The 12,863-nt window shown below is 33.7% G+C and overlaps 1 protein-coding gene across 1 annotated transcript in view; it reads left to right on the top strand.

The window, feature by feature from the left end:
• The window catches only part of LOC128246235 (H(+)/Cl(-) exchange transporter 6-like), a 39,049-nt gene that overhangs the window by 15,671 nt on the left and 10,515 nt on the right, over positions 1-12,863 (top strand). The window contains exons 17-21 of the mRNA XM_052964427.1: positions 495-657; positions 3,451-3,557; positions 4,266-4,431; positions 5,912-5,949; positions 6,972-7,077. Of these exons, the coding sequence (XP_052820387.1) occupies positions 495-657; positions 3,451-3,557; positions 4,266-4,431; positions 5,912-5,949; positions 6,972-7,077 (580 nt within the window). The remainder of the gene's footprint in view (positions 1-494; positions 658-3,450; positions 3,558-4,265; positions 4,432-5,911; positions 5,950-6,971; positions 7,078-12,863) is intronic.

The raw sequence follows: 12,863 nt of genomic DNA, 5'->3' as shown, positions 1-12,863 counted from the left end.
CTAGCTGACTCTAGAACTTAATGCTTGTCAATAATGTGTCCATAGTAACGCTGTAACTTCTTTTATTCGAAGCACTCATGTACCGTACAAGCTAGACACAGTCAACAGCATTTGTTTAAATAATAAACCTCAATAAATGAAAAAGTAAAACATGTAAATTTACTTTAAAAAAATAACAATGAACAACAAACTCAATCGAGAAATTTATTTATCAAATGAATTACAATGAAATCAAAGATACGAGTTCGTGGAACTGATCACGCGCAGTACTCATAAAGGGTCCAACGTAAATGGTCATTGCAGTATACCCTTGCTTGTGTGTAATGTTAAATGAATGTTTGTCAACAGGCTTTCCAGTTCTGATAAGAACATAAAACAATACTATTTACTTAGAATCAATTAAAAAACACTCTTTGAAATGTTTTTTTTCTTATGGGTGGGGAATTCAATATAATTCATCAATCTAATAGTCACGATTCTCATTATATTTTCAGCGTTATAGGCTACGACAGAGGAATTTATCTGGGAACATTCTCTCTAATCGGAGCTGCCGCTTTTCTCGGGGGCGTTGTCCGAATGACTATCAGTCTTACTGTCATTCTGATCGAATCAACCAACGAGATCAGCTACGGGCTTCCACTAATGTTGACGTTAATGGTATTTTATGTTATCACTTACTGATTTGAACTAAATGCTTACGGTATATACTAGTTCATGTTAGTATAATGGATGGGCAACTAACATCTGGTATTCTGAAGTTTTTCGTTTTGATGGAAGTATGTACCGGTGTCTTGTTGAGTGGTCAAGAATCACTGCAGCAACTTTTCCAATGAATTTGGCTATACAAGAAAACTGTTAACTCTGATTATTTGGTAAATGAATATAATAACACTCTTAGGAGCTTTGTCTGGCTTTGGATGAATATTACCAAGGCATCACACTTCGCTTTAACAATGAACTTGATCCGAATTTCTAACGTTTTAAATAGTGATAAATAACATAATGCACTACATTTTAAACCATTACCACTATATTAGTATATAATAAAGAAATCTGTTTTACAATATAAATTATTAGATTAGTCGGCCTATATCTTCACATGAACATGGAAATGATAGTTAAGACAACCTATTGGTGTCCACAAAAAATACACGAACATAATAGTGAAGAAGGAGTGTAACTATCCGATAAAGATGACCGTTTAACTATTTGAAGTGTTTCGCCTGTATTGATGTCGTGTCTGTGTCTTCATTTTAACCTATACGTTTTACACATGAAGAACAACGTCATATTTCTCTTCTTGTCGCAGTAGTTTATTTATAGAATAATACATGGGTGACCATGGCTTTTGGTTGATAATTGCCCCAGTCACCAGTGGAATTATTTTCACTTTGGCAATTATCAACCAAAAGCCATGGTCAACCATGTATTATCCCGTATAATACATATGTTTGTCATTTGGCAATGATTTCAAATGGATTTAAAAACATGATTTTGTGGAATAATGAAGGATATGTTATATATTTCGCATTTGGTCTGAAAGTCTTAAAAATGAGAAATTACAAAATGGTTCAAAGTTGAATGGAATTACCTGAGAAAAATAACGAGTGACTGAAAATCAAAATAGCAAACCTTTTCGTACATGCTTTCAGAATAAGCCTGCAATTTTTCCATTCTTCAAATATTTACTGTTTTACATCTGGTGATTGTGATGTTCATTTCAATAGGTGAGCACAGCTAGGGTCGATCAAGCCTAGGAGCAGTTTCATAAGAATCTCGACTTGAATGGCCCTAGCCATTTCGCTGGAATAATTAACATTTCTCAGCGAATAAAGTAAAACAAAACGTTTCAACAAAACATTTCCTTGTCTCACTGCTTTATGACCTTTACCTAATGTAAACATCTGGTACGGTTTCGGGTAGTACTCGTTACTGAAACACGGAAGGTGTCATTATTGGTAAAACTAATTTCACTATTCTTGTACCGATTGTATGGCTGTGAAGTTTGGGGTATCGAAAATATTAAAATTATTGAACAATTTGAATTAAAATTTTATAGGTTTGTTCTCAAATTAAAGTCAAGTACACCGAATTGTATGGTCTATGGTGAATTGGGTGTTACACCCCTAGCCTTGCATGTTAAGTCACGGATATTGTGTTATTGGAGCAAAATTTTGAATGCTAATGCACCAGTCAATTGTAACCACGCCCCCACCCCCCAGGTCCGGGGATAGCCGGGGAAAAGGGCCGTGTTTTTACTTTCCATGTGCCCCCGCAGGGCCGGGTGACCGCGGTGGTTTTGTCATAGCGCCAAATGTAGCGGAGATTGGGCCTTATGTAGAGTATCTGGGGTGCGGGGGCATTTGTTTAACCATCAGTTCGTCCCCGCAGGGCATAGCCTTGGTATGTCTGATTATTTCACTTGTCAAAATGTTAACAGTGTCACTCATTTTAAATCTGTGTTAAATTCTCGGGTTAATGATCATTTGTTTGAGAACTATCTTGATATAATTCCCTTGAACTTAGCTTATTCATTATGTAAATTCAGAACTATGAATCACAAATTACCAATAGAAAAAGGTCGCTTTTTAAACATTGTTAGAAATAATAACCGTGTTTGTCACTGATGTACTAATAATTTGTTGGGTGATGGATATCACTATTTAATGGAATGCAGATACTTTAGCAATGACAGAAAAAAGTATATTCAGCAATTTTATATTAAACATCCTAATGTTTACAAATTTGAACAATTGATGAACTCTAAAAATAGAGTTGTACTTGTGAAAATGGCATTATTTTGTAAAATTATTCTAGCTAACTTTAATTGATCTCATTCTCCCTGTATCATTTATTTGAATTTTTTTGCTAATGTTGATATGTAACAAAACTAATATATCTATTCTTACATCTAAAGACTATATTTAAACTGTCGCTTTATATGTAGTTGTATTTCATTTTTATGTTCAAATCACATGCATGTAACATGCCTTGATTTATAAAATAAACTAAACTAAACTAAGATAATGCCATTTTAATTCCTTTAAAGATTTTTATGTATAACTGTTTGCCTACCAAGTATACGGCGGCCATTTTTATTTTCGTGAAAATGACGTCAGTGTGCACGTTCTCGTCTTCGTCAGGCAATAATGCCATAATCGCCCTGACGTGCCGTGATAATCTCACGGGCGGAGACGATAATCATTATGCGGGAACGAATTTCTATAATAAATTTTACTATTTATAGTAACATGTGTATTATTAGCATTAATTGAATACCCGTATTAAAACTGCTTTGCAGTATAAATCACATCTTGCCTTGAGGAAATGGCATGCGTCAAATAAAGCCGTGGTTTGACTTATTGTTTTACTTTGAATCGACATAAATATTAATGCAAAGGATTAATGTAACGTTTTTGTTTGCTGATTTTACGCTTTTTATGTTTTCAGGTGGCCAAATGGTGTGGAGATTTCTTCAACGAAGGCTTGTACGACATTCACATCCACCTGAAAGGAGTTCCTCTCTTAGAATGGGACGTTCCAGAAGGAATGCATAGGTAAAACTACTATTTTTACTAATCAGTCAGTTTAGGGCTTTATTGCTAATCAATTATTAAATTTTCTTATTAAAAATATTGTTTTAATATTCAAAAAGGATTAATAGATGTCGAGACAGTGGTTCTTATGAAGGATACCAAGTTTAATTTGAAAGAGATGAGCATAAAACATAGTATTGCTACATTATGAGACAATAGTAGACCACAGTAAATCTTTTAGCATTCACCAAACATTTAATATTTTTGCGCTTTCTGCTATTAAATAAACGGTTACAATCTTGTTATCAGTTAATAATATTTTTCATAAATGCATTATTAAGTAAGTAATTAAAGATTTATCACTCAAAATTCATGTTTGGTATACATGTGTATGTATTGATTTTGAAAATGAGTATCACTAAGAATTATAAATAGGACGCGAATTGTAGCCTGGTCCATTGTCCGAGTTTTTTTTGTCAAGGGTGTTCAAAGAATAACATTGAATTACAAAAGTATGTTCTTTTATTTTTGGACAAAATATAATCATTTTATAGGTCAAAGGAACGATTGAATGACATAAAAACGTCATGTTGATTATATTAAGCTGTACGTTTTGACTATAAAGTAAGATCTTAAACTCCACTGACATCAGCTGTTACATGTACAGTGTCAGGTGTTCTGACTCATTTTTATTATTTGTATTTTCATTATATTTTCGTTTATATTTAGACTGACAGCGAAGAACGCGATGTGTAGTGACCTTCATTTCCTGTTTCCTCGTACTCGTGTGTCCGTGCTGCATAGAATTCTCAAGACGACCGCACATAATGCCTACCCAGTGGTCAGCGTAGTGGATAGAGCAGAGGTGTCAGATCTAGCTGATATCAGTGTCAATGTATGTCATTATAATTTGTTGTCATACATGGTTTCTCATCCTCACCCGATCCAGACCGTATTTCCGCGTGCCGTCCCTTTTTATTTCCCAAATATACGAATATATGATAACCTGCTAATTATCGGACAACGCTTCCGAGTTTGTTTTGACCACATGCTTTTAATTGGAATTTTGGAAAACTCGGATGTTAATCTGAACATGATTTTAAGTGGACAATGAATTAAGATGCCTTTTGTCCAAATCGTACGCGCTTGTCAACAAGGAGAACGTTAATGGGAAATATTCACTTGTACTGGAAGTTGGAGGTTCCTACTCATGATTCAAAAGTAAAAAGCTCTATATGAAGTACGATTTCTGAGGTGTATTTTGTGTGAAATGTTGTGTAATTGTGTCAAATAGTTCTTCTATTATGGGCACATCTTTAAACCAAAGGAATGATATGAATTGATCATTTATATAACAAAACTGTATTTCTAATCTCAAACTTATTTAACAAATGATAACTATATTGCTTTACAGTACAAATGCACCAATAAAACTTTGTGTATATCATTACGGATTTACTCTAGAAGTAGCAGCAGTTGACTATTAAACATACCGACTTTCTAAAGTAAAACATTGTATTTTTTTTTCATTGGTCAGCATTTCGTTGATATCCAACTGGGACGATCTAATTGAAAAGAAAGCAAGTATATCGTCTCTAGTTCATTGTCGTTTTTGCCCTTGCTGTGTGCCCCTATCGACTACTGGGCTTGTCCCTGAAGTTTTCATTGTATAATTGATATGTTACATGCTAATTACATCAATACTACTCAAAACACTAAGTGTATTTAATTTGTTTGCAACCTTTAAGATACACACATACATTGCCCCGACATGAATTGGGTCAAAGGCTATACCCGGTTTGACTTCAAGCAAATGCCTGTGTGTGTGTGTGGTCGGTTAATAAAATAAACAGGATTTGGCTTAATGTGAGATCTGGTTACGTTTTATTTCAATTTGGTTTATATGTTTTATCGGTTGAATAACATCTAATGTAAACAATTTGTAAAATACATACATGTGCGTGTCTCGTGCACTGCTCTAAAATCCCCCCGCATGTAGTGGCTCTTTGTTATACGTTCAAGGTTTGTTTGTGGTAGCGTTATATGTGAATATGATGTCGTGTAAATAAAAGTTCTCAGCATCACTTATTTCTAAATTGTTCATTAAATTTTGATGTTCATAAAACTACACTGTTATGTGGCTGTATTTAGTTTAAATTTATTTATTCAACATATTTACAACATTAGTTTGCTACATCATAACATGTTAATATACTAGTATATGTATGCTATATTGTAGCGGATTAAAAAGAAAGCAGATGGTATAATGTTTTCCTTCAGAAACAATAGATATTGTTGTTTTGGTTTCATTTATTTAGATTTTCAACATCAATACAAAATGTCTGTTTATTATTCATACTTTTCATTTATTTCAGGATATGGAAATAAAAACTGGTTTGGACCCCACTAGCATGTAAGTTTATGTTTGCATTTTAATTTCCCTAAGTATCACTTCCGATCATTTATAATGGAATGGTACATGCAATAAATACATTTCTATGTTCTGGGTGCCCATTAATTGCGGTTCAATTGTAGCGCTGATTTATTTGAAAAATGTAACACAGTCACGCCACCATTGTCCACCAATCCCCATGGCAAATACATCATTTTTCGTTTTTAAAACACGAATTATATTATCCATAAGTCAAAGTTACATCCCCTGATGCTAATAATGTTTTGAGCTTACTTAACTTCGTTTGGACTTAGTTGACACTTTTATTGACACTAGTTTTGCTAGGAACAACAACAAAAAAATATCTTTATTGCATAGCCGATCAATGTATCGCATCAGCAAATGATCGCTTCGATTTATTTGGGGGGGGGGGGGGGGGCAATAAGAAGTATACACAGTGCAAGAACACACTGTAATATGTTGATCTCTTGGTTAGTTGTCACAATTGGTTATGTAATGTGCCATGTGTGCATAAACAATGAATAATTCCATTAGCGAAGAGAAAATGTCTATGCCCATTGAGTATAACTATTGTTTTTGTTGTTGTTTTGCATGGTCCACACATGATTATTGTCAAAGATGTTATTGTTCAGAATTATAAAATCACACAAATAATTGACTCCAATAGTATTTGATTATCTTTTTTCACACAAAAATATGTATATAACGCGAAAATCAAAAATAAATTCAATTGGTATAGATAATATCCTGAAAATACCAAAAAACCTTATCTGTAATAAATATAAATAACGTGTTGACATTGTTGTTCCTCTGCCTTTCCTGTTGTAGCCATGTGCAGGTATAGGTTTCCTGTTGTAGCCATGTGCAGGTATAGGTTTCCTGTTGTAGCCATGTGCAGGTATAGGTTTCCTGTTGTAGCCATGTGCAGGTATAGGTTTGTAGTGAGGATACAAATTATTGATATTTCATTTCTGATGTATATTTCATGGCTTATTTGTGAAGTCAAACATAATATATTTCAGTGAACAGAGTGACAGTCCAAGGATTCTCAAGTTTGATGGGATTATACTTCGCTCACAACTTGTAGTCCTGCTGAAAAATCAAATCTTCTTTAAAGAAAACGCATCTGTAAGCAACTTATGTCATATGTATAGAGTATAGTCCCATTTTTTTCAAAAAAACCACGACCGCATACTATGGGGAATAGCTAACTTGTGTGTAGTCAATTTTGTTTGCGATCAGATTTTTCTTCTCGAGGAAGTGTTTTTGAAACACTATGGTGTCTAAAAAATACACCATAAACTTCCTTATGTACAACACTATAGGTTGGCATTTGTTGTTTAGTTATTTTTCCATTTCACTATCTTTTGTGCGAAAAGTAAGACTTTTTTTTACAATCAAAAGCGAAACAGTGCAATTAATCTTGTTCACGTGTAGAAATGAAATCTTCAATTTGAGTTTCAGAAAATGAATTCTTGTATACTTCGAAACATCTGTAATATGACTAGTTTTGAAAGAAATTGTATAATTGTAGAACCTATTATCATTGTAACATTAACAACAATTGTTACCATCTAAGCTTCTGTTAACTCAGTAAAATTGAACTTTTCTGAATCTCAGTCTCAATCTTAGACTCGATACGTTATGCATATGATGGACTCAGGGATACTCTCTCAACTATGACAATATTATTAAGTTCAGCAAAATGCGTTTTGACAAATTGATTTACCTGCGTTAATTTTTTACATTTTTGTGCAATGATACAATCATAACAATGCTTTATGAGCACAAAGTTTAAAGCCGTAAATTTAGGCAAGTTCTGTCGGTAAGCTGAGTTTGTTTGACTTCGTCTTACCATAAAGGAGCCCCGGTTGTATATATGCGTTTCCATGAGCTGTCTGTATCTGGTTGTCGAGGATACTCATAACATATGTTTTACTTTATTCATTGTCGTCTTCAAGATGTTGTTGTTGTTGTTTTTTTCCATTTTGGTTTATATTTTCAATTTTGTAATGCTTGGTAAATGTTGAGACAATTGTGATGTGATGGAGACGTTTAAGTGCTTACGCTTCCATTGAATCCCGGCAGTCACCTAGTGTGATGCATGTAGAAATCCCGGCAGTCACCTAGTGTGATGCATGTAGAAATCCCGGCAGTCACCTAGTGTGATGCATGTAGAAATCCCGGCAGTCACCTAGTGTGATGCATGTAGAAATCCCGGCAGTCACCTAGTGTGATGCATGTAGAAATCCCGGCAGTCACCTAGTGTGATGCATGTAGATCTAGAAGTGTTGTTGATACAACGGATGCCTCTTAGTAAGTGTCTGTTAGATTTCAGCCTCCTGGGTTTTTTGTTTGCCTCTGAACTTTTCTCTGTGGTTTCCATTGTTTCTCACTTCTTTGAGTTTAATACAAAGAACACACCAGTGTGCGACTATTTAATCTGTCTTCCCCGTACAGATGTATCCTTTTTGTCGCATCGTATCGACTGCTTCTGATTACGATATGGTATCGGCTATACGCTGTTTTGCTTAAAAATGCCGTCAGAATGGCAGGCTCTTTTGTATGTTTTTGTTCTGCTTTTTGAAGAACATCTGCAAAGAGTAAAACTATTGAAAAAATAGTCTGTTGTTTAGCTTTATTGATAAGAAGCCATGTACACATTTATAACTTGATGTTATGCAAGAAATAGTCAATTGTTATTGCATTAAATTGAACCATTATGAAGTGTACGGGTTTCTCTTGTTTGGTGTTCATGTTCCAACAAACACAATATACTTGTTGTTGTAATCGAAATTTCCTTTTGTTTTACTATTTACGCCCGTTGTAATGCTTCCAAAACAATTGCTGAACATACAGTGTGCGCTCTGCCTATCCTTCTAACCGCAGTTCGCCAACAGTTAATGCTATCTATTTAAACGTATATGGAATGGCCAACGGCGTTTAAATAATATGCTTTTTTGTTCACCTTTCAATACGTACACGAGCATTGCGAATGATGTTGCTTTGAATAGAACATGAATTGACGCTCCACATGTTTCAATTGTACATGGACATACGTAACATTTCCACTAACTTACATATCATCAAGCGACGAAATTTCCATAAGTATTTCTGCATGGGGGAAAATATCTCCTTGTATGAAATCGTTTCAATGATCCTTATTAAAACGGATTGTTGGCATTGTTATAACCCGTCGAAAGGTTTCGGCGGAAAGATATTGATTAGGAATTGCTTGTTTTCGTCCACCCATCCATACTTCTTCAGTCATTTCTATGTTTCTAATAAAAACAATAAGCTTATGTGAAGTGTTTTCGTTTACAGTGCGGTGACGTTGGCTTAAGTCAATAAACGAAGAGTTCTTGCACTGCAATTAATGAAAATCTCTCTTGTGGACGAAACGAACAAAATTTTGTTAATACACAGATTCCGATGGTGAATAGGAATTGCTTATCTAGGGTTTTTCGGAGTTTGGGTCTTAAAATATCCATTTTGTTGATGGAAATGTATTGAAGTTTAACATTTTATTATAATGTGAGAATATTTAAAGATGTTGCGAAACAATTGGTTAAAAATAAGTTAGTTACGAGCTTAACGAAAACATCTTAACATGTCAACCTTTGATTTATAAGTATTTTGGGGAACTTTTTTCTTGGAATTTTAAGTTGATATTGTGATACAAGATCATGATTCAATTAATTTTGGTCTTGAAAAAAAGACTGATTTTAAGGAGGTGGGTGTGGCCATGTGGGTGGGTCTTGTCAACGCAAACGCCGCTTGTGAACTGAAGTTTATCCAATGCCTTGCAAGAAACAGTTTATGGAACTGCTGGAACAATATATATGCTTTGGGTATGATTTTGTGTGTAACATGATGGACGCGCGAGTTTCGTTTCCACCGGGATAATAATAGTAGAGTAGACCTGTCTGCGTTCGCTCCATTTTCTCTAAATCGCCAAATTGAGCTCTAACCCATGCTTGATATTTAATTTATTTAATACAGTACTTTTTTTCGGAGTTTTGCTTCGGCAAGTGATAGATATTCTCGAACGTTTTAGTTAGTACACATGAACGCGACTAAACATTGAACAATTATGATTGTTTATATAATTTTGATATTAAATATCAACTCAATCATAACAACTCGGCCATCTCCGAGATAGATACAGGCCGAGGTGGTCCGATTGATATCAACTTCCGCCCAAATAGATGAAGGTTACAAAGTACTATTATAATATCCTTTATGTTTGTAAACCTCCTACACAGTAATCTCCCTTGGTGACAGCAAAATCCCGAGTTTTGAAAAATTAACATTTAGCTTAATTGTTTGTTTTGAAAATGTCATTCGAAAGAATAAACTTAAGATAAGTCCCTCTTGATGTATTGTACTTTTATCTTCGTTCTATATACTCATATGAGTGAAATGTGTTACAAAAACTTATACAAAATATAAAGCAAGGAATTCACATAACATACCGGTACAAATAAAAGGTGAATTTCATGCTATTGAAATCTATGTATTAGACCATTGACTCTATTTCTTCCTAAGAAACGTATGTATATTTGTGTTATAATTTAGTTTTAACCGGAAGATTATTTGGGAAAAAAACCAGAATATCAATAATTCCGGGCTTAAACTATTGTAACAATATTATTAACCATAATGTCCTTCGAGCATATGTACATCCAATATTATCATTGAAATAATAACCATTTTTAGCTATCTGCATGCACGTTTTTCTTCTCATTTCATTGCGCCGACTTGATGCTATGCATCAACTTTTTTCTTGTATACGTTGTATCAGCCAATGACCTTTTTTATTAGGTCTGAGACGCAGTAATGCTCTATAATCCAGCGCGAGTTTGACTTCATTCGTATCGTACTTTAAAGATAAAGCGGCGCTCCAATGCTAAATCTTAATGTAATTGAATACCGCCATAATGTGGATATATATAATAACACATGCGCCCGTAGAATGCCCTTTATAGTCCACTGATGAACGCTGGGATGCAAGGCTGATTGAAGACCTTTGATTTGTAATTATTTAGCCAAAGGCATCTTGCGAACACTATGAATCTTTGGCCCATAGGGATCTCATTCGTTTATACAATTTTTGAATTGTTTAATTAAATGTTTATTTTATCTGATGGTAAACACGCGAGTTGTTTTACTTTTTATCACTAAACAAACAGAGTTGCCAATATGTCGTTGACGTTAAAGCTATTTACCTTGATTAATTTTGCAAATGTAATTTTATAACAATTACTGAACAAGGAACGGTATTATTTTGTTTCAATTAAGGAATGGAAAAACTGCCAGCTTGTTAATATAATATTATAGCAGTAAGCATACTTTTTATAACAGGTCAGTCTCTTTTTTATGTTATAAAACCCGCACAGTATTCCAACAATACAATGACCCTGAATACTCAGGCAAAAAATACACTTTAGTTTCAAAGGCACCACCGCATTTGTTGTTTTTACCACCCGCTCCAGGTTTTCCGATTCGATCATGTTTGTTTTTTTTATTTTACAAATGTCTTTCTTTTTTTTACTCAAAAATCAACCGATTTTTAGTGTATTATAAACTCAAAATTAGTCTGGATCACTGAAGCGCAATTAGCTGTTTTAATAAGCGTCGCCATGCTTTATATAAAATAGTAACGTGGTGTCCACTGTTGTAGCATTCTTTTTTAAGAAGAGGCAATGTTTTACTTTTTATGTTTTCACATAAATGTACAAGGAATGTACAAACTGTAATACTATTCAGGACAGATGTAGAAATATGAATTAATATTTTGTATTCATTAATTTGATTCTTCATTAGGACTAACTTGTACAAAGAACATCGTCTCCAAATCATACAATTTAAGTAGTATAAGTCAACCTGAAGATACACCGTTAATGGTTGTGTATTAACATGTCTTACATATATATTGGAGGTTGAACTAAACATTTATTAAGACTGTATATGAATCAAAATTTAAATTTTAATAATTTAAAAGGATGTTAGACACTATATAAATACTGAAAACGAGTTGTTTGTTTAATAAATTTCTATGATTGTTTTCACTTTAAAATAGGAAAACAATTTGCAGATAAAAAGGAGAGGCACAGTAAACTAAAGTGTAATTCATTTTGGCCTAAGTTGCAGTCTTATTATTAAAAAGCGAGTGGTTTTTGTCGTAGACAACTTGGTCAGGTACTTTTTCTAAATTACTTTTGTCCAAGAAGTCAGTTTTTATGCTTTTTCTGGTGATCATGATTCTGCAGGTTGTCCTGCTTATGCACTAGTCCCTGTACTTTCCATTCTTTCAGATAAGTGCATAAATTCATTCATTTACATAATCTATATTCTTGATAGTGCAAAGATGGGCCAGCGTTACCGAACATACTTCGTTGTTCTTCATCGTAGCATATTTTCTTGGACGTTACATGAGTTTTTTGTGCAACTTAGTATTTTTTGTATTAATTAATACATAACACGAATTGGGCGTTCTTTTTAGATTTATTTAGACTTTTTAAGCATAAGGAAACCAACAAATGAATAAATATCGTTTATAACATATTAAAGGAGGCATGTTTTCTTTAAGAGTTAACATATAGCAGTCCAAACCAAATGGAAACACACCGAAAGGCATGTAAACATAATATTTCATAGTTAATTGATCTTTTAAACGGTTGATTTGTTTTCTGTTTTCTTTCAAATGCTATTATATATCAACTGTTATATCATCCTACTTTACATCTGTGTTTATTAGATATCTCCTCTAAATCATATTTTTTTGAATTATTCACATAAAAAGCAATAGGTTGTATTAATACCAGAATAGACGTTATGGACATAACTAGATATATGACAGTGTGGTCTTGTGTAAAGGTAACCACAGTTAACGTTTTAAAATTGTATACATC

This window comes from Mya arenaria, chromosome 9 (genome assembly GCF_026914265.1).
Source record: "Mya arenaria isolate MELC-2E11 chromosome 9, ASM2691426v1".
NCBI lineage: Eukaryota > Metazoa > Mollusca > Bivalvia > Myida > Myidae > Mya > Mya arenaria.
The sequence above is the reverse complement of the archived record's forward strand: the minus strand, read 5'-3'. Positions and strand labels throughout refer to the sequence as shown.